This window comes from Prionailurus viverrinus, chromosome A2 (assembly GCF_022837055.1).
Source record: "Prionailurus viverrinus isolate Anna chromosome A2, UM_Priviv_1.0, whole genome shotgun sequence".
Taxonomy (NCBI): domain Eukaryota; kingdom Metazoa; phylum Chordata; class Mammalia; order Carnivora; family Felidae; genus Prionailurus; species Prionailurus viverrinus.
In genome coordinates, this window is record NC_062562.1 from 46,157,092 (window position 1) to 46,178,449 (window position 21,358).

At 44.7% G+C, this 21,358-nt stretch overlaps 1 protein-coding gene across 5 annotated transcripts in view; it reads left to right on the forward strand.

Moving 5' to 3' along the window:
- ITPR1 (inositol 1,4,5-trisphosphate receptor type 1) overlaps window positions 1–21,358 on the forward strand; it is a 328,507-nt gene that overhangs the window by 270,273 nt on the left and 36,876 nt on the right. For all 5 annotated transcript variants that reach the window (XM_047850329.1, XM_047850325.1, XM_047850327.1 and 2 more), the window contains 4 exons: window positions 2,765–2,957; window positions 9,463–9,585; window positions 15,702–15,877; window positions 20,024–20,188. In XM_047850329.1, the coding sequence (XP_047706285.1) occupies window positions 2,765–2,957; window positions 9,463–9,585; window positions 15,702–15,877; window positions 20,024–20,188 (657 nt within the window). The remainder of the gene's footprint in view (window positions 1–2,764; window positions 2,958–9,462; window positions 9,586–15,701; window positions 15,878–20,023; window positions 20,189–21,358) is intronic.

Sequence of the window (21,358 nt, forward strand, 5' to 3'; positions counted from 1 at the left end):
TCATTCATCTGAACAGCAACGTGTTGGTTATGCATTCTGACAAGGCTGTGAGGACAAGTAGAAAGTATTGTAAGAAAGTCCAGCAGAGGGACCTGCTATGGATTGTGCTGGTCACAGAGGCCTTTTCTGAAGAAAGGCATTTAAGCACAGACCTTAGGAAAAATTGGATTGAAGCAGGCAGAGCTTGGAGAGAAGAGCTTCTCACACCTGGGGAATAACGACAAGTGGAGGCCCTGAGGAGGGAGACGCTAGGGGAAGACGGGGAGCTGGAAACCGGTGACCAACACAAAGTCCGAAAGGAAAGACCGGTGGCTCTGGGCCCGCAGAATCCTGTCCACCATCCTTTTGAGAAGTCTGGATCTACTGGCAGAGCCATGCAGAACTGAGGGAGAGTTTTACAAAGAGGAATGGTACAGTCAGATCTGCATTACACATGCACACACACACACACACACACACACACACGCACACCCCATACCTTACTGATCCTCTGTGAACTCAATGGGGCCATCTTGCATTTTGCAGAAAGGGAAACTCTGAAATAAGACTCAGAGAGGTCGTGTCATTTGCCCAGCTAACAGTGGCAGAACTGCAGTTGTAATCCAGGTCTGGCTGACCCCAGAGCCTGTGGGTGCATTTTGTTACCTGCGTTGAACCCAGACTTGTGTCTCCAGGCTCTAGGCAGTGAGGCATGGTGTGCCTTGTTTGGCTAACAAAGAAGTGCACAGATTGAGGATCATTGCTGGAACAGCGATTTTGAAGGGCTAACAGACTCCTTTGGGCCATATGAAATGTTCAGGATAGAGACTTTTTAAGAATATATTCTTACCAAATGTATCAGGTGTCTGGGCTGTTGTAATAAAATGTGTCATTTTACTGATGAGTTGACCATGGCAGCGCATGTGGGCAAATACTCTTAATTTATTATTAACAGTGAGAAGCTTGATGGCAGCCCTGCTCTGTCCTTTGGAGCCCTTAAAAGACAGGCTTCAGGTGTTTGCAGTGTAGGATGTCAGAGCTCCTTGGTTCACTTGAGAGAAGACTGAAGCTTGATGAGGTTCCAAGGCATGAACAAGGTCACCCAGGCCTGTTAGAGCTGGGGAGGGATTGAAGTGTGTTCTCCTGACTCCCGGTTGTAAGTCTCCTGAAAAGGAGGTGTGGACAGATATGAAATGATGAGGAGAAATGGTCAAGCGTGGTGTCCCTCGCTCTCAAATCCTACCCTTGGCTAGCCACCCATTTCTTCCAGTTTCCTGAAGAAGTTACCTGTGAAAAGCTGGAAAATACCCCATTACTCCCTGGGGCTTCCTCATAGAGTGCTTTGATCATGGGAGTTAGCCTGGGTGTGTCTGGAGTCTGGGACTTAGTTCTTGTCAGGGGGCCTCCAGTGTCATCGTCCTTTCCCTCTTGACAACAAAAGCACTTCTCACATCATAGTCGTTCAGCTTAGGAAGATCCAGAGGCCACTTGACTGCACAACAGGCAGACTCCAGTAAAGACTCAGTCCCTGAGCCTATCCAAATAGGAGCATCACCTGTGGGCAGGTTCCAGTCACCAATCCTCAAACCACAATTCCATTTAAATGAGGTTGACTGAAGAACCAGAATCATTATGACAGTGAAGTTTCCTGTAACCTGATCTGCAGCTAGATTGGGGAACCACTGGTCTAAAGATCGTGCCTCCCAGAATTTATAGAGGTAGGGCTGTGGGAACCTGTCTCATGTCTGAGGGTTTTTCCACTACAACTGGACCTGAGTCACTTCCCTTGCTGTGTCAGGGAGCAAAAGTGTTGGAAAAGTGAGAACCAGATCTTCTTGTAGAGGGCATTGGCCCTCACCTGACTTCTCCAGCCTCTGGGGTGAAAGAATAAAGAGAGGTCATGCTCCTATTGTACCACAACCTGTACCCCTTTTGAAATGCCAATTCCCCAGGGTGGTGACTAAATACAGTGTCCTAGAATCTGCACAATCCTGACCAGACTACCTCCTGTCTGGAGATTGAGCCAGTCTAGGAAGGGCACAGAGAAAACCTGTAAGGTGTCTACTCCAGGGCTCGACATAGCTGGTTCAAAGAACAGTGAACGCTGTGCCAGTGTTAAATGGCCGTACTAGTTCATGCCCTGTACATCTTAGATGCTGTGACATCATAGGAGGCCAATGCAACTGGATAAACCAAAATTCTCTTTTTTAAAGTTCCTATTTAGGAGAAAAAAGAAAACACCTAATTTTGCCATCAGAGAAGTTTAGGAGAGGTTTGCACCACAGTCTGGTGCTGTACTGTCCAATATAGTAATCATTAGTCATGTGTGGCTGTTTAAAATTAAATACTCAGTTTGTCAGTTGCACTAGCCACATGTGCCAGTGCTCAATGGCCACGTGTGACTAGTGGCCACCTTTTGCACGGGGCAGATGCTTAGATATAGAACCATTCCATCATTACAGAAAGTTCTATTGGACAGCCCTAGTCTAGAGCCTCATTTGGTTTTATGCACAAAACACAGTTTAAATTGAGACAAAAGTTAATCACAGTAAAAGCAATGGGTCTCAGCTTAAAAAACAAAACAAAATAAACAAAAAGTCTTCTTGGAGACTTGCCCAAACTGTTTTTTATATAAATCTGAGAGACACAGCCCAGTCTGAGAAGGCTCCAGAACAGGTTTGTATTATATTCAGTCTCGAATACTGAGCCCATGACCGATTGCAGAGATCCTCAGTGAAAGGTTTTTGAAAATGACCGTTAAAGCTCCTCTATTTTTCCACCCTAGATTGTCAGATTAGACCGAACCATGGAACAGATTGTGTTCCCTGTGCCCAGCATATGTGAATTCCTAACCAAGGAGTCAAAACTACGAATATACTATACTACAGAGAGGGATGAACAAGGCAGCAAGATCAATGACTTCTTCCTGCGGTCCGAGGACCTCTTCAATGAAATGAACTGGCAAAAGAAACTGAGAGGTGGGTCAGCACTGCATCCACAACACGTCAGAGCGATGTCCTCCTGGGGTTTCAGAGACCTCAGCTTGATGGTGGTGGGTGTGCCTCCAGTTGGACCAGAGCTAGAATAATTTACAGTACTTCTACCTCTGAGCGCCGGGCAGACCTAGATACCTTTGTAGCTGATCAATGGGCTCTGGCCTTGGGGAGGCATCTCCCCAGAAAAGTCTTCCTTCGTTCACCATTTGATTTTATTTGATTGGAGAGCTCTGTGGAAGACTTTTAGAATGTCGTTTTTTGGTATCTTGATGTAGAAAATAAAAGGAAGGGAGAAAAAGCAGGGCTTTGAGCTCTCAGGATGGTGCACTTGAGCAGGAAATTCAGCCAGCTTGACTGCTCATTTACTAGCTCACCTGCTCTGAAGACACTGGTCTCTCCCTTTTACAGGTGTAGCTCAGGTTTTAGACTCTACTGTAATCATTTTATAGGCAGTGGAATCATTTGCCACATAAGACACATCGTTGCTCACCACCTAGTCCCACTGCGATGCCTGGCCAGTCGGGCTGAAATAACTCATCTAAAACACTTTTATAGGGCTGTCCCAGAGGGCTTCTCAGCTCCTGGTTTTCATTAGGATTTTAATGGGATCCTTCAGTACTGACAGTACACTCCGCACCAACTGTTGTGACCAACTTAGAAAGGACTGTGCTTTATTTCTGTCTGTTAGTCAGGAGCCAGGTTTTTTTATTTGAAACCCTGGATTCCAGCTACAGTTGTGATCTTTTGGGCTCTTTGTGCGGGGCGGGGCTGCAGGAGTGGAAGCGGAATTGGAGGTCAGTTTCTGGGAGCTTCTGTCCTCTTCCTGCCTCCCACCAGCTTGAGCCAGAACGGACCAGCCTTCACTGCATGCTTCTTTCACTTCACCAGTCTTCTCCCTACCTCCCTGCACCCTTAGGTTTGGCCAGTGGCAAAGAGGGTTGTGCACACACGTCAGCCAGAAGACCTGTTCTCATCACACCTCCACCCCACAACATTCTCACTCATCTCTAAGGCTACTTCATCATCCAGCACTTTTGAACTTAGAAAATGTTTTCTGGGGTGCATCTGGCTGGCTCAGTCAGTAGAACATACGATTCTTTATTTTAGGGTCGTGAGTTCAAGCCCCACATTGAATGTAGAGATACTCAAAATCTTTAAAAAAGGAAGGAAGGAAGGAAAGAAAAAGTAAAGAAAATGTTTCCTGGCCACACCCATTTGTTACCCAGTCCCATGCTTGGTGTCTGACCAAGAGGCCAGGAGGCCTTTAGAAGACCAGCTTGCATGTTCTCCTTGGTAGGGACTTCAGAAGATTTAGGGTGCACTTGTAACCGATATCAGTGTGTCCTTCATCCAAGCTCCTCCAGCTCAAGCGCCATGAGTAGCCTTGAACACCCACACAACACAACGCTTAGGTGAACACAGAAAAAAAAATAGCAAAGTAAGGTAGGCATAGACCCTATCCACTTTGCACTCTTGTGTTTTCAGCTCTTAGCCTCACTGGGGTGGTCTGCGATTCCTGCATCAAGGGATAATCCTGAATCCCCGTATCCAGACCTCCACCATAGTTACTAAAACTGTGACTTTGCTCTGATCAGTGTATGGGTCTACTAAGACTGGTCAGGTATATTCATTCCCACAATTCTGGGAGCCTATGAAAACATAGAAATACATGCTAGGCTCTCCAGGAGGCTTGGGAACCGACAGAAGGGTTTTCACCTTTTCTTGTGAGGATAGATACCTTGTGATCACTCTTTATGAGACGGTTGTCTTCACGCAGGCACAGGAGGAAGACCTCAGCCCCAAGAGGTGGGGGAATCTCACTTCCATTCCGCTTCTGCTCCCCACTGGCTGTGTGGCCCTGAGCAGATGACTTCACTGCTCCCAGACCCCCACCTACAAAGTGGGGAATGAAGATTGATTGACTCATTGATTGTGGAGTGCTCACGTCATCATCCTTCGATGTGTGTTGCATTGTAGCTAATGCCTCCTCTTGCTTAGTCTGCCTTTGTTTCAGTATAGCTTAAACACAGCTATAGTTGTCAACTGAAAGATTTTAATTGGCTTCAAAGCTATCTGCTGGTAAGAGAAATTGAAAACAGTAACTGGATGAAACATGATATGCGTATTTAGGGAGGGGAGAAATGCCCTCGTTAGAAGTGCAATTAAAATGAAAAACACTCTTCTCTCTTAGTAGCCTGTTTCTCTTCTAATAAATCTGTAGGAAGAAAATTTCTGCTTTATTCATGAAGCTGCTTCCCCCTTTCCTGAAAGTGTCACAGAACCACCTGTGCTTTGGTACATCTGGAGCTAGGGCTCAGATGTAAAAAGTCAAGTCTGTCCCAGGCTGCTGTTGCTTAGTAATTTCTTCTGCAAATCTTATGATACTCAATTCCTATGGTCTCCTGAAGCCCTCTTCGCTGCTCTTCTCACAGAACATGCACGTGTGTGTGTGTGCGCGCGCACACACACACACACACACACACACGCACAGCCCGTTCGATATGTTGACATCCTTTCTCACCCATGCCTCTCTGACACCTTCTCCTGAAGTTCCCAGCCCCAGTGAAGTAAAACTCTGGGCTCAGAGAATGAGAAGATCATGAAAGGGGAAACAGAGGCCCGGTTACATATGCTGACGTATTCCTGTGTGGGGTTTTCCCTCATGGTTATCACACCCATCCAAATAGAGCTAGGGAATTCTGGAGTCCAGGTCCCCGAGCACAGCCCAGACACAAAGGCTGGAGAAGAGGGTTACCACATGATGCCCTGGGGTTCAGTAATTTAGACTGACCTGCCTAAATGGGATCGTGGCATTCTGTGTTTTTACTGTGAGGTAGTAGGTATATCCACTCAGCCAACTTTTACCCATCCTAAGTAGAAAACATGCTACGGAGTACAGCAGCGGGGGTTCATCGGTGTTTAAGCTGTGATTCCTTCCTGTGTGAACATATCATGTGATGGGCGCAGGCAACGCAGGCATATTTTTAAGTGGCTATAATTGAGCCGCCTGATGATGAGCAGGACTGTAATTAAGCAGTGACATGCCATGGAAGTATGGGAAAGGCAGCCTTCTGAGAAAAGGCGGGAACTGAACAGCATCTGGGAGGATAGATAGCACTTGGATAAACACAAGCCTGAGAGTTTGGGGAGAGGGAAGGTGTATTCATTTCCAATTGCTACTGTAACAAATTACCACAAACCTGGAGGCTTACCATAACATACATTTACTATCTTACGTTTCCGGAGGCCAGAACCCTACAAAGGTTCTCCTCAGGCTAAAATTCAAGTGTTGTCAGGACTGTCTGCCTTCTAGAGGCTCTAGCTTTTTCCAGCTTCTAGGGGCTGCTTTTGCATTGTTTGGCTCTTGGCCTCTTCCTCCATCTGCAAAGCCAGCTGTGGCCAGGAGAGCCCTGCTCACACTGCAGGACCCTGTCTCTGACACTCCCACACCCTTCCTTTGCTTGTAAGCATGTTTGTGATTATGTTGGGCCCACTGGATAATTCAGGATAATTTCCCCATCTCCAGATCCTTAACTGTATTACATCTGTGAAGTCCATTTTCCCATGAAAGGTAACATATTTATTGATTCTGAAAATGAGGATGTGGACATCCTTGGGGGGGGGGGGTGGGGAGGGCTGCTATTTTCCCATCACACAATGTACATTAGTTGCATTATATTGCTGTATGACAACTTACCTCAAAACTTAGTGGCTTAGGGGTGCCTGGGTGGCACAGTCGGGGAAGCATCCAACCTTGGCTCAGGTCATGATCTCCTGGTTTGTGTTTAAGCCCCACATCGGGCTCTGTGCCGACAGCTCAGAGCCTGGAGCCTGCTTCAGATTCTGAGTCTCCATCACTCTCCCCCTCCCCCTGCTTGCACTCTGTCTCTCTCTTAAAACTAAATAAACATTAAAAAATGAAAAAAACAAAAACACTTAGTGGCTTAAAACAATAAATATCTATTTCCTCACAGTTTCTCAGTGTCCTGAGTTTGGGAGTGGCTCAGCTGGGTTGTTCTGACTCAGGGTTTTTCATGAGGTTGCGGTCAAGATGGCAGCCAGGCCCTCCTCATCTGAAGGTTTGATGGACCTGGAGGACCCATTTCTCTGCTCACTCACGTGGCCATTGGTAGGAGGCCTCATTTCTTGTACACCTGGGCCACTCTGTAGGGCTGCTTGAGTTCCACACAAAATGGTGGTTGGTTTCCTCAGAGCACATGACTGAGGAGAGGTAAAGGAGGAAGCTGCAGTGCCTTTTATGACCTAGTCTCAGGAAACACGCCCATCACTTCTGTACTGTCTTAGAAGTGGTGACTAAGTCCAGCCCACACTCAAGGGAAAGGGGATAAGCTGCACCCCTTGAAAAGGAGAGGATCAAAGACTTTGGGGACATATTTTTGAAATAGCACGGGGACAGTGCACAGAGGCTCAAGGTACCACATGCATTCAGGGAGCATCACTAGACTGGGATGTAAAGGTGGCCTATCTGGGGAAGAGAAGCAGGAGAAAAAAGAGTCTGGAAAGTTAAATGGGATCACAGTTTCATGTGTAAATAGAAGACAGTGAGTGTCAAGGTTGGTCTCTAAGTATCTTTTTGCACCTGGATAGATACTTAGTTGATTTGAAGGACTGAATATTCATCATATTCAGAATGATACTACAGTTCAAGTGTGTTAGCTTTATAAACACATGATTTATTTGTGAGCTGCATGCCATAGTTGAGGGTCATTTATTACAATTAAAGCATCCTACAGTGGCTGCTCTCATATTTGATATTGAGAGCCCCTCTGAAGAGAATTTTGGCTTACATAGACCATTACTGAGCTTTGCCATTTCCTATTTTTCTTTTACTCCATACGAGCTTTTTACAAATATGCAAACGTGGAGAGGACATTATAAATTCCCATGTACTCACCGCTCAGTTTCAACCATTACCAACCCTTTGCCATTCTTGCCACCCAGCTCTTCTGGAGTCTACATATCCAGATCAGAAATGGGCTTCATTCCCAGAAGAAACACTAGTATCTATTGTTTCCAGGGCAGATGATTTGTCATCTTAAATTTGTTTCACCACTTTGCTTTTAAAAAAAAAAGTTAATTGTTACTGAAGGTTGACTGAATTCTGGTCAGCTCCTCTTCTGAATGTTGATATGAGCCACTTACCTTTGTCCTTGTCACTAGCCCCAAAGGATCACTGACCTGGGTGATGATATCTCCTCCATAACTTCCACCCCCTGCTGGGCCTCAGTTTCCCTCATTTGTAAAAGGAGAGATTTTTAAAGTAGATGGTGCTTGTAACCCTAAAACTCTAGACTTTGGAAATATTTCCTGTTTCCCAAGTACAAACATGAATTGAGCAATTATTAAATTACCCAGGGCTCTGTTTAATTGTGGCATAACTTTATTTTGGAGAGAAGCTTTCAAAGACTTGGCTGCTGCTCTAGGCATCATTATAGGGCCATTGAATATGTCATTGGCTGCTGTCCTAAAGTTAAGTGATGATTTCATTGGGAAAGAGAAACACACCATAGAGACCCATTCTCCCATACTCCATACTTGTTTGGAGGGAGATAATGTTGAATGAGTCTACCTATTAGAAACTCTGCTTCTGGCATGGAGACTGAAATTATTCCTACCATATCTATATTTGAGCATCATCCGAAGTATAAGGCACCACTGGAAAAGAATTCAGTGGAAAAGGAAGCACCACCACACACTATGTGGCCAGAGGCCTGTTGTTCTAACACTGAGCATGCCCAGCCAGTGTGGTATTGCCTGTATAAGATGGCAGCAGTATGGAAAGTGTGTCTCGCCTATTAGTGATGGCTTTGGTACCACATCCTCTCTCCATGGTAGCCTTTGAGAATGGGAGCTCTGCTGCTCACTTCCCAAGTCAGCAGCTCCCTGCCCCTGGCGTGATCATTAGACTTGAGGAAAAGGGCAGATGGCTCAATGTCAGGCAAAGGATCTGTAAGTTAGTGGAGGATTTTGAGCAAGACAGGAGTATGGAAATGGTAGCCACCCTAGTCTGGAGCCCAGCTTGGCCAATTCTGGATGCTCTGTGTCCCTCCAACTGGAGCCCCACACTTCTAAAAGGCTGATTAAGTTCTTGGGTCTGTCTGAGCATCTCCTCTGGTCCCAGATTCAGTGGTTGATTGAGGATTCAGTGCATGAACTCTGGACAACCCCCAGATTCCATAACTGGTGGTATTGACTGGGGCATGCAGGGTTTTTAGATGTTCCAACTTTTCTCCTTTTCTTTGCTTCCTTGACCCCAAATTCCAAAAAGTACTCCAAACAGAAATAAACCAATCTGATGTCGTTGTGAGCCTGTGAGTCAACCTCAAAACAAATGATCATTTTTCTTACTGTTGTGGTAAAAACTAGGAACAAAAGTGGGCTTGTGGGGCAGAGCGGGAGGAAGGGCCAAGTGGGATTCCCAGCATTCTGAATCGAACCTTACATGGTCTGGTCTTTGTTTTCACAGCCCAGCCCGTTCTGTATTGGTGTGCCCGCAACATGTCTTTCTGGAGCAGCATTTCATTTAACCTGGCTGTCCTGATGAACCTGCTTGTGGCGTTTTTCTACCCATTTAAAGGAGTTCGAGGAGGTACCCATATTTTCTGTTTCAAAGAAACTACTAGAAGTAGCAGGAAGGTTATGACTTGCATCTTAAATATGATCCCTGGAAGTATTGGTGCAATATTACAGGATCTCAGTTACCCATTTCCAGACAAGATGGGATTGCAGCTTTTACCACAGATTTAGTTTTAAATCTCACTTAAAACAATATAAATTTTGTGTCCACATTTATCTAGCAGGAAAGACCGAGAAGAAGTTGTACACTCCGAAACCTGTAAGAAATAGTCTCAGTCAACCTCCTTGTTTTAGATATTGGGAAACTCTCGTCTCAGAGAAGTTGAGGGATTTAGCCAAAGCTGCACAGCTAGCTAGTGGCAAGGCTAACCCTAGAACATAGACATTTTTTTTTTTAATTTTTTTTTCAACGTTTATTTATTTTTTTGGGACAGAGAGAGACAGAGCATGAATGGGGGAGGGGCAGAGAGAGAGACACAGAATCGGAAACAGGCTCCAGGCTCTGAGCCATCAGCCCAGAGCCTGACGCGGGGCTCGAACCCACAGACCGCGAGATCGTGACCTGGTTGAAGTTGGACGCTTAACTGACTGCGCCACCCAGGCGCCCCAGAACATAGACATTTTGATGTTCAGTCCTGTAGATGATTTTCCCCATCCCATATTTAGAGAATTAATTTCAAACTAAAGAATTTGTAAGGCATGTCTGGAATTTTTCTTTCTTTTTTTTTTTTTTTTTTTTTTTTGGCAGGGGGCTTGATGAGACAGGACTTGAATGACTAAAGACTGCACCTCCTTGGATGGTTAGGCTATTAAGAGCTCTATGCCATCATTCTCGCAGTAGAACATGTCCATGATCTTTATGGATATCCTCCCCAGCCCCTCTCTCTTTCCAGTCCCCTGCCATGTGCATTCTACATATTTCTCTGAGAACAGGCAAACAAGTCAGGAGGGCCATTTATTTTTCTCTTTGTGGCTCCTCCATTTGCTTGACAGTGTTCTAGAGTTATTTACATTTGCGGGGTTCTGGGGCCCAGCAGAAGCCCCTCTCCTGTTATACATCCATGGCCCCTTTTCTGACATGTTGTACAGCCTCTTGAGAGATCTCTTTCTCAGCTACATTTTTCATCAGACCTACCTGGCAGATTGTCTCATGTACCTATGTAACAACTGACCAGTAGCCACCTTTTGTGAAATACAGGGAATGGAGCCCAAAAGTAAGACACCAAAACAGTAGAGCAGTTCCAGGCTTAGCTCTTGAGCCTAATAATGCAGATGGGTATACATGATGAGACAGCATGTCTATACTTACAGTCTATTTAAGGTCCATTTTGAAAGTGGTAACTTGTTCTGTGATATTTAGGTATCCAACATACCCATTTGAGGAGTTAGCTTTTCTGCTTGGCCTTCAGTTACCTTGAAATCCTTGTTTGAGTGATTTCCACACCCCCCCCCCCCAAAAGCACTACCTAAACACAAGTCTGGGGGTATTTTCCTTTTAAGTGCCATGTCAGGGATCATAAACACCCCTGTGTGAAAAGATTCTGCAGATCCACAGGGCTGTGAGGTTTGCTCGGAGAGGACATGTGCTCAGCCAGGCTGCCGGTCAGCAGAGATAAGAGCGTGAAATAGAGTGACAGAAGAGCCTTGCCCTCTTTCCATTTCAGGAAAGTTGTCATGCTTATCATCACTGACTCTTCAACCATTACCTTGGATGTGTTTTCCTTTATTCCCCATTTCTTTCACAACACTTAAAATTAGCTTTTATTATACACCTTGACAATTTTCTTCATTGGTCGTTTGTGGAAACGTTGAGGACCTTGTCTGAAGGGAGGCAGTTGACAGCTCCCCTCCCCTTCCATGGTAAGCCTCATGCAGCGGCATACTTGATCTACAAAGTCCAGAGTCACCATCCAGGCCTGATTGCCACTCATTTACCACGTGACTCTGGGCAGGCAGCTTCCGTTAGTCTTCCTTATCCTCTCTATTAAAAGATACTTAAAATGACCCAGTAGTTGGGAAACCTTGGTGTGAATTGGGGAATTGCCGTGTGGTTCAGAGAAAAATAGTGGTTGACCCAGTCAGGATCTCGGGGGCATCCTGTTTCCCGCCCATACAAGTTCAAGACCCAGTGAGGAGATGATTGTTAAAAGTCCCTCCAATTCTACAGTGGTGATCTGGTTGATCCGTAGTAGTTGAGACTTTCTGTTTGGGCAGTGCGGGCTTTAGAAACTTCATGTGGATGGATTAAATTGAAAAGCATAATTAGATCTCCCAGGAAAGAAGGAGATTGATCTGACCTCAGGAAGCCTTTTCCATTATACAGTGACTGAGCTCACTTCCAACACATCAATTCGCCCTCAGATTTATTTTTCTCTTTTGTAAGACATGTTGGGGGCATCTTCTATGTTCACTATTAACCATCTTCAAGAAGAGGGGTGTGTTAGGCCTGCCTTGAAATAAGATCTGGTTGGTTACCTGAAAGTATTTCTTTGAGATGAGTATTTGTTCATGTTGAACCCTAAAACCAGGATTTCCAAAATGTCCCAGTTGAATGTCCCCCCCCCCCTTTTTTTTTTTTATGAGTGCTGATATGGCTCTGTGGCTTATTAGGCCTCTGGCTACCAAGAATACTGGTGGCCTTAAAAGCTCCTTTTCAAAAGTATCCTTTTCCCCCTTTATTTTAGAACTGATGAGTCACACAGCCTTTGGAAAGCATGAAACCTGGGCAGATTCACATTGTTTACTGAACTTGTGAGCATGCTACTATGATCAAAGCAAATGTATTACTGCCTTTTAAACTTTTTCATTTTTGAAAGTTTCAAATATACACACAAATAATAACAGTTAATTCACTGCCATGTATCTGTTAACCCAGCTTTAACAACTACCAACATTTTGTCAATCTTATTTCATCTATTCTCCAACTGTATTTTGAAAGATGTTAAAGAAGTCTAGACATCTTGTTGTTTTGCCCATAAATATTTCAGTGTGCATCTCTAACTTCTAAGAATATTTCAAAATATGTATAATTACCATAACATTATCATATCTAACAGAACTAACAGTAAATCATGTAATAGCCTGTCCATATTCATGTTTCTCCAATTGTCTTAAAGATGTCTTTCTATAATTGGTTTTTTAAAATCTAGCATTTTTTAACACTGCTTTTATAGTCAGGAGACAACAGGTTTTTATTTTGGCCTCTTCAGGATTTAGGTACATCCACTGTACTGGTCCCATTTATTATGCTGAGATCTTTAGGCAGTTTAAGATGGTGATTTTTTTTAATTAAAAAAAATCTTTTTAATGTTTATTTCTGAGAGAGAGAAAGAGTACAAACAGGAGAGGGGCAGAGAGAGGGGGAGATGCAGAATCCTAAGCAGGCTCCATGCTCTGAGTTGTCTGCACAGAGCCTGACATGGGGCTCAGAACTCACCACAAGATCATGATCTGAGTCAAGGTCAGACACTTAACCAACTGAGCCACCCAGGTGCCCCAGATGGTGATTAGACACTTAGAGAAAATGACTGAGACACTTTAGAGTACACGGACTGGGAGAAAATATATACAAAATATATATCTGACCAAAGGCTAATATCCAGAATAAAGAACTCTTACAATTCAGTAATAAAAAGACTACGCAGTTAGAACAGTGGGCAGAAGATTTGATCAGATATTTCACAGAAGAATGGGGATTAGCACATAAAAAGATATTCAACATCACATGTTTAAAAAACTTTTTTAGAAGAGTGGGGAGCATGCCTGGGTGGCTTAATCGGTTGAGCATACGACTTCATCTTAGGTCACGATTTCACCGTTCATGGGTTCAGGCCCCATGTCAGGCTCTGTGCTGACAACTCAGAGCCTGGAGCCTGCTTCAGATTCTGTGTCTCCCTCTCTCTCTCTGCCCCTCCCCTGCTCATGCTGTGTCTTTCAAAAATAAATAAATGCTAAAAAAATTTTTTTAAAAAGATATTCATTATCAGTAGTTATCAGAGACATGTGAATGAAAACTACAATGGCATGCCACTAGAAACCTACTAGAATGGCTACAATTGAAAATACTGAAAAAACAGATACATATTTATATATACACATACATAGAAACACTGATTCCACCAAGTATTGGTGCTGACTTAGAGCAAGTGGAACCCCATGTACTACACAATAGTGCATTCACTCTGGAAAACAGTATGGTTGTGTCTTAAAAAGTTAAACATATTCTTATGATCCACATATCTATTTCCATGCATTTGCCCAAGGGAAACAAAAACTTACGCCAGTTTCAAGATGTGTACTTGAATGTTCCCAGTAACGTTATTTATAAGAACACAAACTGGAGACAACAAATACCCATTAATTGTTGAGTGGATAAGTAAATTGTGGTATATCCATACTATGGAATATTACGCCGACAGAAAGAACAAAATACTTACATACAAAATAACCTGACTGAATCTCAGAAATTTGTTAAGTGAAAGAATTAAAAGCCTACCTACTAATATGATTATGTTTCCATTTTTATGAAATTGTGGAGAATGCAAGGCCCTAGTGATGGAAGGGAGGTCAGTGGTTGTGTCAGGGTGGAGATGGGGCAGCTGCAAAGAACACAAGGAAACCCTGTAGGGTCGGAAAAATGCTTACATCTGGATTGTGTTGGCAGTTACTTGTGGTCTATGACTATATAAACTGCCAGAACTCATCACGTTATGAGCTTAAAATTGGTGGGTTTTATGCGTTGTTGTTGTTTTTTTAATTGGCCATTAAGGACCATCAACTTCAGAGGCTTACACACTCCAGCCATGTGCTCTGTCACCTTGGGCAAGACATGTAACCAAGACTCTGTTTCCTCCAGAGTACAGTGAAGACAATTGTTCAGCTGGATGGGAGGATCAAATAAATGAGGATCAGTGTCAACAGCTTCCTGTGATACCTAACCATTGTTAAATGCACAGGAAGTGACATATGCCTCAATATCCATGTCTTCCTGAATTTCCCAGAAGCTTCTGCCTCTCTGTGCCCATTTCTAATCAGGTTTTCCTTTTGAAGGATATAAAAAGGGAAGAGGGAAGTGGTTGGGAGTGGGGGGAACAGTTTCTAGAGAAAAAGTGTCTCGGCAGACATGGACAGAGTGAACTAGGGCAGCCAGCAGGCTCGTGGAAGAGCTGTAACTCGCAAGCAAGTCTCTTTCCTGGGTGGGGCTTCAATCCCAGCAGTTCTGGAGAAGCGAAACTCCTTTATATAAGTGGCCTTGATCATGTAGTGCTGCTTGTTTACATCTGAAGGAGACTCAAAATGTGACAGCATTTGAAATAGGGTTTTATTTTTTTTAATGAGTGTTTTACAGAACTATATTTTTAGCCGTGTTGGCTCATGTTATATAACTAAGCCGTCTCGTGGGACACTCTAAATAGAACTTGAAATAGCAAGAGATGACAAAAACTGGTATAAGCTCTTTGACTACAAGGATAATCTAATTGTAGGATGATGTTAATGATACGGAAGTTGCCTTCCTCCTTCCCTTGAAGAAATCTGATTCAGGCAGGAGACCTGCAATTTTCCTTTGCATACTTTTAATAGAAATTAGAAGTTTAGGCTTCCAGTTCGTCTTCCTGAAGAGTGAAATGTGATACATGTATGGATTTTATTGATGGAACAAATTCATCTGATTAGTTCCTACTGGGTGCCCAGTGCTTCCCTCAGGGAATTTGGAACCTGGCTGGGGGGCATTTAGGGTAGGGGTGGAGGGTAGAGAAAGACAGGTAAACTGACACCCAGAAAAATAGTGTTGTATACGGATGACCAGGGTGGGGAATGAGAACACAGAGAGTGAGGGGCACCTGGCAGAGTTTTCTGAAGAGGAAGGAGGTGGGGATGAGTTGATGGTGAAGACCTAAGATGAATAGGAAGGGGAGAAGAATTCCCCAGGTAGAACGAACATTGGTCAAGGCTTGCCAGTGAGAAGACATGGGTATGATGGGTTATGTCGAGGGGCACAGAATTGGAGGCAAGAGTTTGGACAATGAGGCCCATTTGTTAATTGAAGAAAGTGTCATTATACCCATTTTGGTCTGTCTTCGCTTACTCGGTGAAATGCTGATCTCTGAGAGCCCCACCTTGTCTTTCCAGGAACACTGGAGCCACACTGGTCAGGACTGCTGTGGACAGCCATGCTCATCTCTCTGGCCATTGTCATTGCCCTCCCCAAGCCCCATGGCATCCGGGCCTTAATTGCCTCCACAATTCTCCGGTTGATATTTTCGGTTGGGTTACAACCCACGTTGTTTCTTCTGGGAGCTTTCAACGTAAGTAGGAATACCTTCATGGCCACTTGCTTGTTGACATGCAAACAGGAACGCCTTCCATTCTGGTTCCTGTGTTTTCAGGGCAGAAAAAAGACTGTTGGGGTCAACTGTTAAAATAGCAGAAGCAAGAGCAGTGTGGGTGGACATCTCCCTCTTAACCTTCTCATGGTCCAGTGAACCTCTTAATCTGTTATCTGGGCATTGATAGTCTCCTTTTTAGGGAAAATCCCTCTCAGAAGTAAGGGAGGAAGAGGGAGAGAAGTTGAGATGTAAATTAGTTCCCCCAGTCAGGTCAAAGCTTTGCTGGGACGGGAGATTTTAGCCAGTGTAATACGTCAAATGATCAGATATTAATACAGCACACCCACTTGTGTGAGGGCCACACAGAATCAAGAGAAGAGGCAGGAGGAATCGCTGAAACAGAAATGGAGCACATATACAGGTGAGGAGCAGATCCGTTATTTCGAAGTCAGTGGTGAAGTTTGAAAGTGCTCCTTCACTGTAGTTGAAGGATAAGTGCCAACTGACCCTGCAGGGGGACTTCTTGGCAAGTGGAGACAGCTGACACAGGACCATAAATCAGAGGGGTTTCCTGGTGAACAGAAGTAGAAAGTTTGGATATGTGAGGCAGTGTGGGGATTGAAACTGCTTTCCAGAGGTTTCTGCCCTGGTCATATAAGGAAGCTAAGGTCACTGTACAAAAATGGAAGTGATGTAACAAAATAAGACTAATATAGTAATTCGTTGCATCAGTAAGTGTCCCCAAATGGGTGTGTTCATATGGCAGAGGCAGCAAGGACATTAGGGGAGCAGGGACCACTTCAAGCCAGTGAGCCCCAGGGGATGAGGCAGGATTGCAGCTCTGTTGTAGAATGGAAAGGATGGGCCCGAAAGCAGGGATAGAGAAGAGCATTTTCCAAGACGCCCCACAGGCCGAAGCAGTAGGGAAGGCCCAGGACACTCTGAAGAGGTGGCCAGCAGTAGAGCTCCCCTCCGTGTGGTTCAGGGAGGGCTGTGTGGGACCTGACCCCGGTACAGGTCACCAGGGCACTGCATTTGAGGAGAATGCCCTTGGACCTCATCCTCCAGGTCAGCACTTCCAGAGCATGTTTCAAGTTGATAAATCTTAGGTGAGAAGGGGGTTCCATGATCCAGTCAGTGAGGGAGAGGCTGCATTAAACAAAATAAAAGGGTTTTTACTGTAGGATTTCTGAGACACTTTAACATGCACGATAAGGGTTATGAATCTCTAAGAAAGGGAAACAGTGTATCTGTGTTTCCTAAACTTACTGGCCCACATTTTAAGTATCACGTGGAATTAGTGTGGTAGAATATAGGTTGGGAAACTCTATTCCCAGTAGTGGGAAATGACTCAAGTTTTTCTGAGCAAAGACATGGTATATACAAAGAAGTATTCTTGGCAAAATGCCCTCAAGTAGTGGCATGTGATGTGGATTCAAGTGGGAGGGACTGGAGGCAGGTGGACCACTTAGGACCCCCAGCAGAGCTTGTGAGTAGGCGTGACAAGCCCGGGTCTTGGTCATTGTGTGGAAGCAGGAAGGAAGGGACTGATGCCACAGCTGTAAAGGAAACAGTAATGTGCGGTGGGTGTAGAGGCCAAGCCTTACACCAGAAAGCCATGGGGGCACCTTGCGCTGGGGTCTCTTCTCCAGGCCGAGAAGGCGTGACCGTCTTGACGGGGAGACGAGGGAGGCGATTCCAGCTCCACGTCTTCAATCCCACATGACTGGAAAAAGAACGAGGCAACGGACAGAAAGGAAGTCATGCGGAGACCTAGTTTTCAGGGTGAAAACGCACTTAAACTGTCGACTTACTAGGCTTGAGGTGACAAAGCAAGTCATTGATGTTAGCTGTGGCATTTGGAAATGTATGAGCAGAGTGACAAAGACTCATCAGTGCTGCATAAGGGAAGAGGAAGCCACTTAAGAAGGAAATACAGAATAAACAAGTAAAGAAAAAGGGGAAAACTCAGCAGTTCAGAGGTGGTTGTCCTGTGTCGGCCGTCTGGTTGTTTTGTGTTTCTGGGCTTTAATCATTGCATGGTTCTCTCTTCTGTTACATACATCAGTTGGGGGAAAGACTTAAATTAGACAATTAATTGCCATTTCTAGTCACATTAGCTGAGTGGGGAGAGCTGAAATAACTAGCATAAGTAACTGTTCAGAGTGAACCAAAAAAGGGAAGTGATCACGTGGAGTATGTAGGAGACCAAAGGGTGGCTTTGGGCAGAGAAGGTATGCTGGCCTGCAGGGGCTGGCAAAGCAGGACGAGGTGGTGTCCTGACAGCCAGGCACGGGGGCGGGAAGGGAGACACGGGGGGGGGCACTGGGAAAGGGGGGCTGCTGAGCCCTGTCATGTTGCAGGCGCTGGGATTAGGTGCTAAGGGCAGACAGACTGCTGCATGTGCCCTGGCAGAGTCCTAGAGACTGGGGCGGAGCTGCTACGGTGGGGAGGTGGGGCCGGAAGCCAGATGTCAGACTCCTTAAGCAGGGTCCGTCGGAGGTGAGGACACTGGTCTTGGACCAAGACTGAGAACCCTTATTTGCTGCTGAAGCAATAGAGGCAACCAGGGCAGAAGTTGTTAAGGGGCTTGAGTGGATTCAAGTGAAGTGAATTGCTCTGCTGAGCTGTTCATAGCCCTGGCAGTTTTGAGGTCCTAGAATGTAAACCAGAGCATGGCCATCCCCCACCCCCCACCCCGCCCTCCCCAAACCTCATCAACACAGATCATCCAGAGCCAGTGATGCTCCCTCACCCTATGAAAGATCCTGTACTACCGACAGCTGGAATACTAGAAAAAATCAAAACTGGTAGACTGAATCTTTATCCTGTCTGAGAAAGCCTGACTTTCTCTTTGGGTGTGGGCTTTCGCTCTTATCTGATTGCTGAGAAGCTCACTTACACTGACCCACCAGATTAACTGGCAGAATTTCCCTAGTACCTACAGCCAATGTAGCTAGGGCAGCAGAAGATGGTTTCACCGAATACATCTGAAAAGCTTTCTCTTCAGCCTTCTCTTGGTTCGAGTTTTTCTGTCAACATGTTGCTAGAGACAGCGTTCTAGGCTTGGGGTTTCTATTCAAGGTGGGACTATAACAGAGTAGATCGACCTCCAGTTACAAATGTCGGGAAACCTAATCCATGCCAGTCTAAGCAAAGGAGAAAATGCATAGTTTCATGTGACTGAGAAAGGAAGATCCTAGCTTTAGGTGCAGCTGAATACCGTTGCCCAGGCAGTAGCCTCAGCATCCAGTTGCGTCTTTTGGGTCTGCATTGATTGTACCCCGAGGCTCAGTGGTATGGCAAGATGGATGCCAGCAGCTTCAAAGCTTACTTTCTGTCAGGTTCAAGGTCGGAAGGAAAGAACAAAGTTGTCTTTTGCTGCAAAAGGTTTCATTGGGTATCATTGGTTCCATTTGGTCATGTGACTGTCCTTGAACCAATCCACATTGCCCGGGAAGTAGTATATTCCAATCAACTGGGATGGAGCCCTGCCCAGATTTCAAGGACTGATAGATGGAAAGGGACAGATCCCCAAAGGAAAATTATAAGTTATTCCCAGAAGAGGGGGCAGAGGTATACAATTCATCCTGAAGTCTCCCTTACTGTTTTTTTCCTCCAGAAAATTCTTATTTCCCCTATGAATTAGGAGTAATAAAAGACAAAAACCAACTGCTTCTCATTACACTGCAACCCTTATAATGCCTAGAATGTAACAGAAATTCAGAAAATGCTAATATTTATGCTGATCACAGGGTTCATAGATTGAGGTCACTTCTGTGTTTGACTAAGTCATATAAGAATGTTAGAAATGATTCATATCTCATTTCGAAAATCATAATTTCAGTATGTGTTAATTTTGTTTTTGTCACATACAAATGCCACTTGATTACTGTTGCTCCTGAAGTTATTTGACTACCACGTAATTTGAAATATGCCTGAAAAGCAAAGTAATGATATGACTTAGATCTGCAAAATGGTTCTTGGCGTGTTTGGTGGGCACTTGGGTGCTTTGCTCGGGTATAGTTGCTAAAATACCTTGAGTGAAAATGGCCCTCAGCTCTCACAAAGTCTGAAGTTCGGCATGATCCATTCTTATGTGGCTGTTCCTGTCATTATTCTCAGGTCTGCAATAAAATCATCTTTCTGATGAGCTTTGTGGGCAACTGTGGAACGTTCACCAGAGGCTACCGAGCCATGGTTCTGGATGTTGAGTTCCTTTACCATTTGTTATATCTGCTGATCTGCGCCATGGGGCTCTTCGTCCACGAGTTCTTCTACAGTTTGCTGGTGAGTTCCTGGTGTGGAAGGATCTTACATGTTGAACACCAGGAGTGCCCTGTGACCTGTGTCTTATCACAGACCCCTCCTTTTAATGGTGATTGGTATGTCTGGTCTCACAGGAGGTCACATGCCTCATTTTGGGGATCTGGAGAGGAAAGCTCCTCAGGGAGCAGGGCAGCTAGCAGGAGAGAGGCAGGTGTGGGATCATGGTGCACATTGGACCTTTTACTTGTCAGTGATAGAAAGTGCCTACAGTCTGGATCAGGGATGTTCCCTCCATTGTGTCTTTGTCTTTCTTTCTTGGACTCAGCCAGCACTTACTGAGGAGAATGTTGTTGAAACCGTCATCTTCTGATAATTCTCATGGGGTCCACTTCCCAGGGAGGACGTGTAGTGACAGAATAAGAGTAGGAGCTATTTTCTAAGTCCCTAGATTCATAACATTGACCTCAGTAGATTTATTGGTCCAGGAGACCTTTTCATTGGAAGTGATTTTGTTCCAATCTGAGCCAAGGGAATAATGTCTTGATAGTCCGTAGAATGAATTGGTTCGATCACCTTCTTCCTCCTGAGTAGGTTTTTAAATTATAGACCAAATATCTACTCAATCTCCTGTCATTAGAGTTACCTGTAGAGTTATAGATAAGAAACCTTTCCCTTTACCTACATCAAGTGACAGGAAGCATAAAATTGACCTATTTGCCAGCAAATCCATCCATAAAGCGACTGGAAGTATTAAACTGTGAGTGCGGTTAAAAAATGATCAAAGACTAAGTGTTGACTCAAAGTGAGGGACTTAATTTGCAAACAGCAGAACAAGGAAAAATCTGGGAGGTGTCCTCCTGTGGTCTCTGGACTGGCTATTTAATTGCTCTGTGCCTCAGTTTCCCCATCCACAAAATGAAAACAAGCCGTCCCCCTCACAGGGCCGTCACAGGGATTATGTGCAACTGTGCACGTCAGGGCCTTAGAATAGCACTACCACACGAGAAATGCTTAGCAATTCTAGCTATTATTACTGTCTTTGTCATCGCTTACTTCCTCTGCCATCCAAAACACCATAAAGAATTCACCATTCAGGTCATCAGGATTAGCTCATTCCATTAGTGGTATATGTTGGCAGGCTGAGGGAAATGGATTCTTTTACCTCATTTTAAAATAGGTCTGGCTAGACTT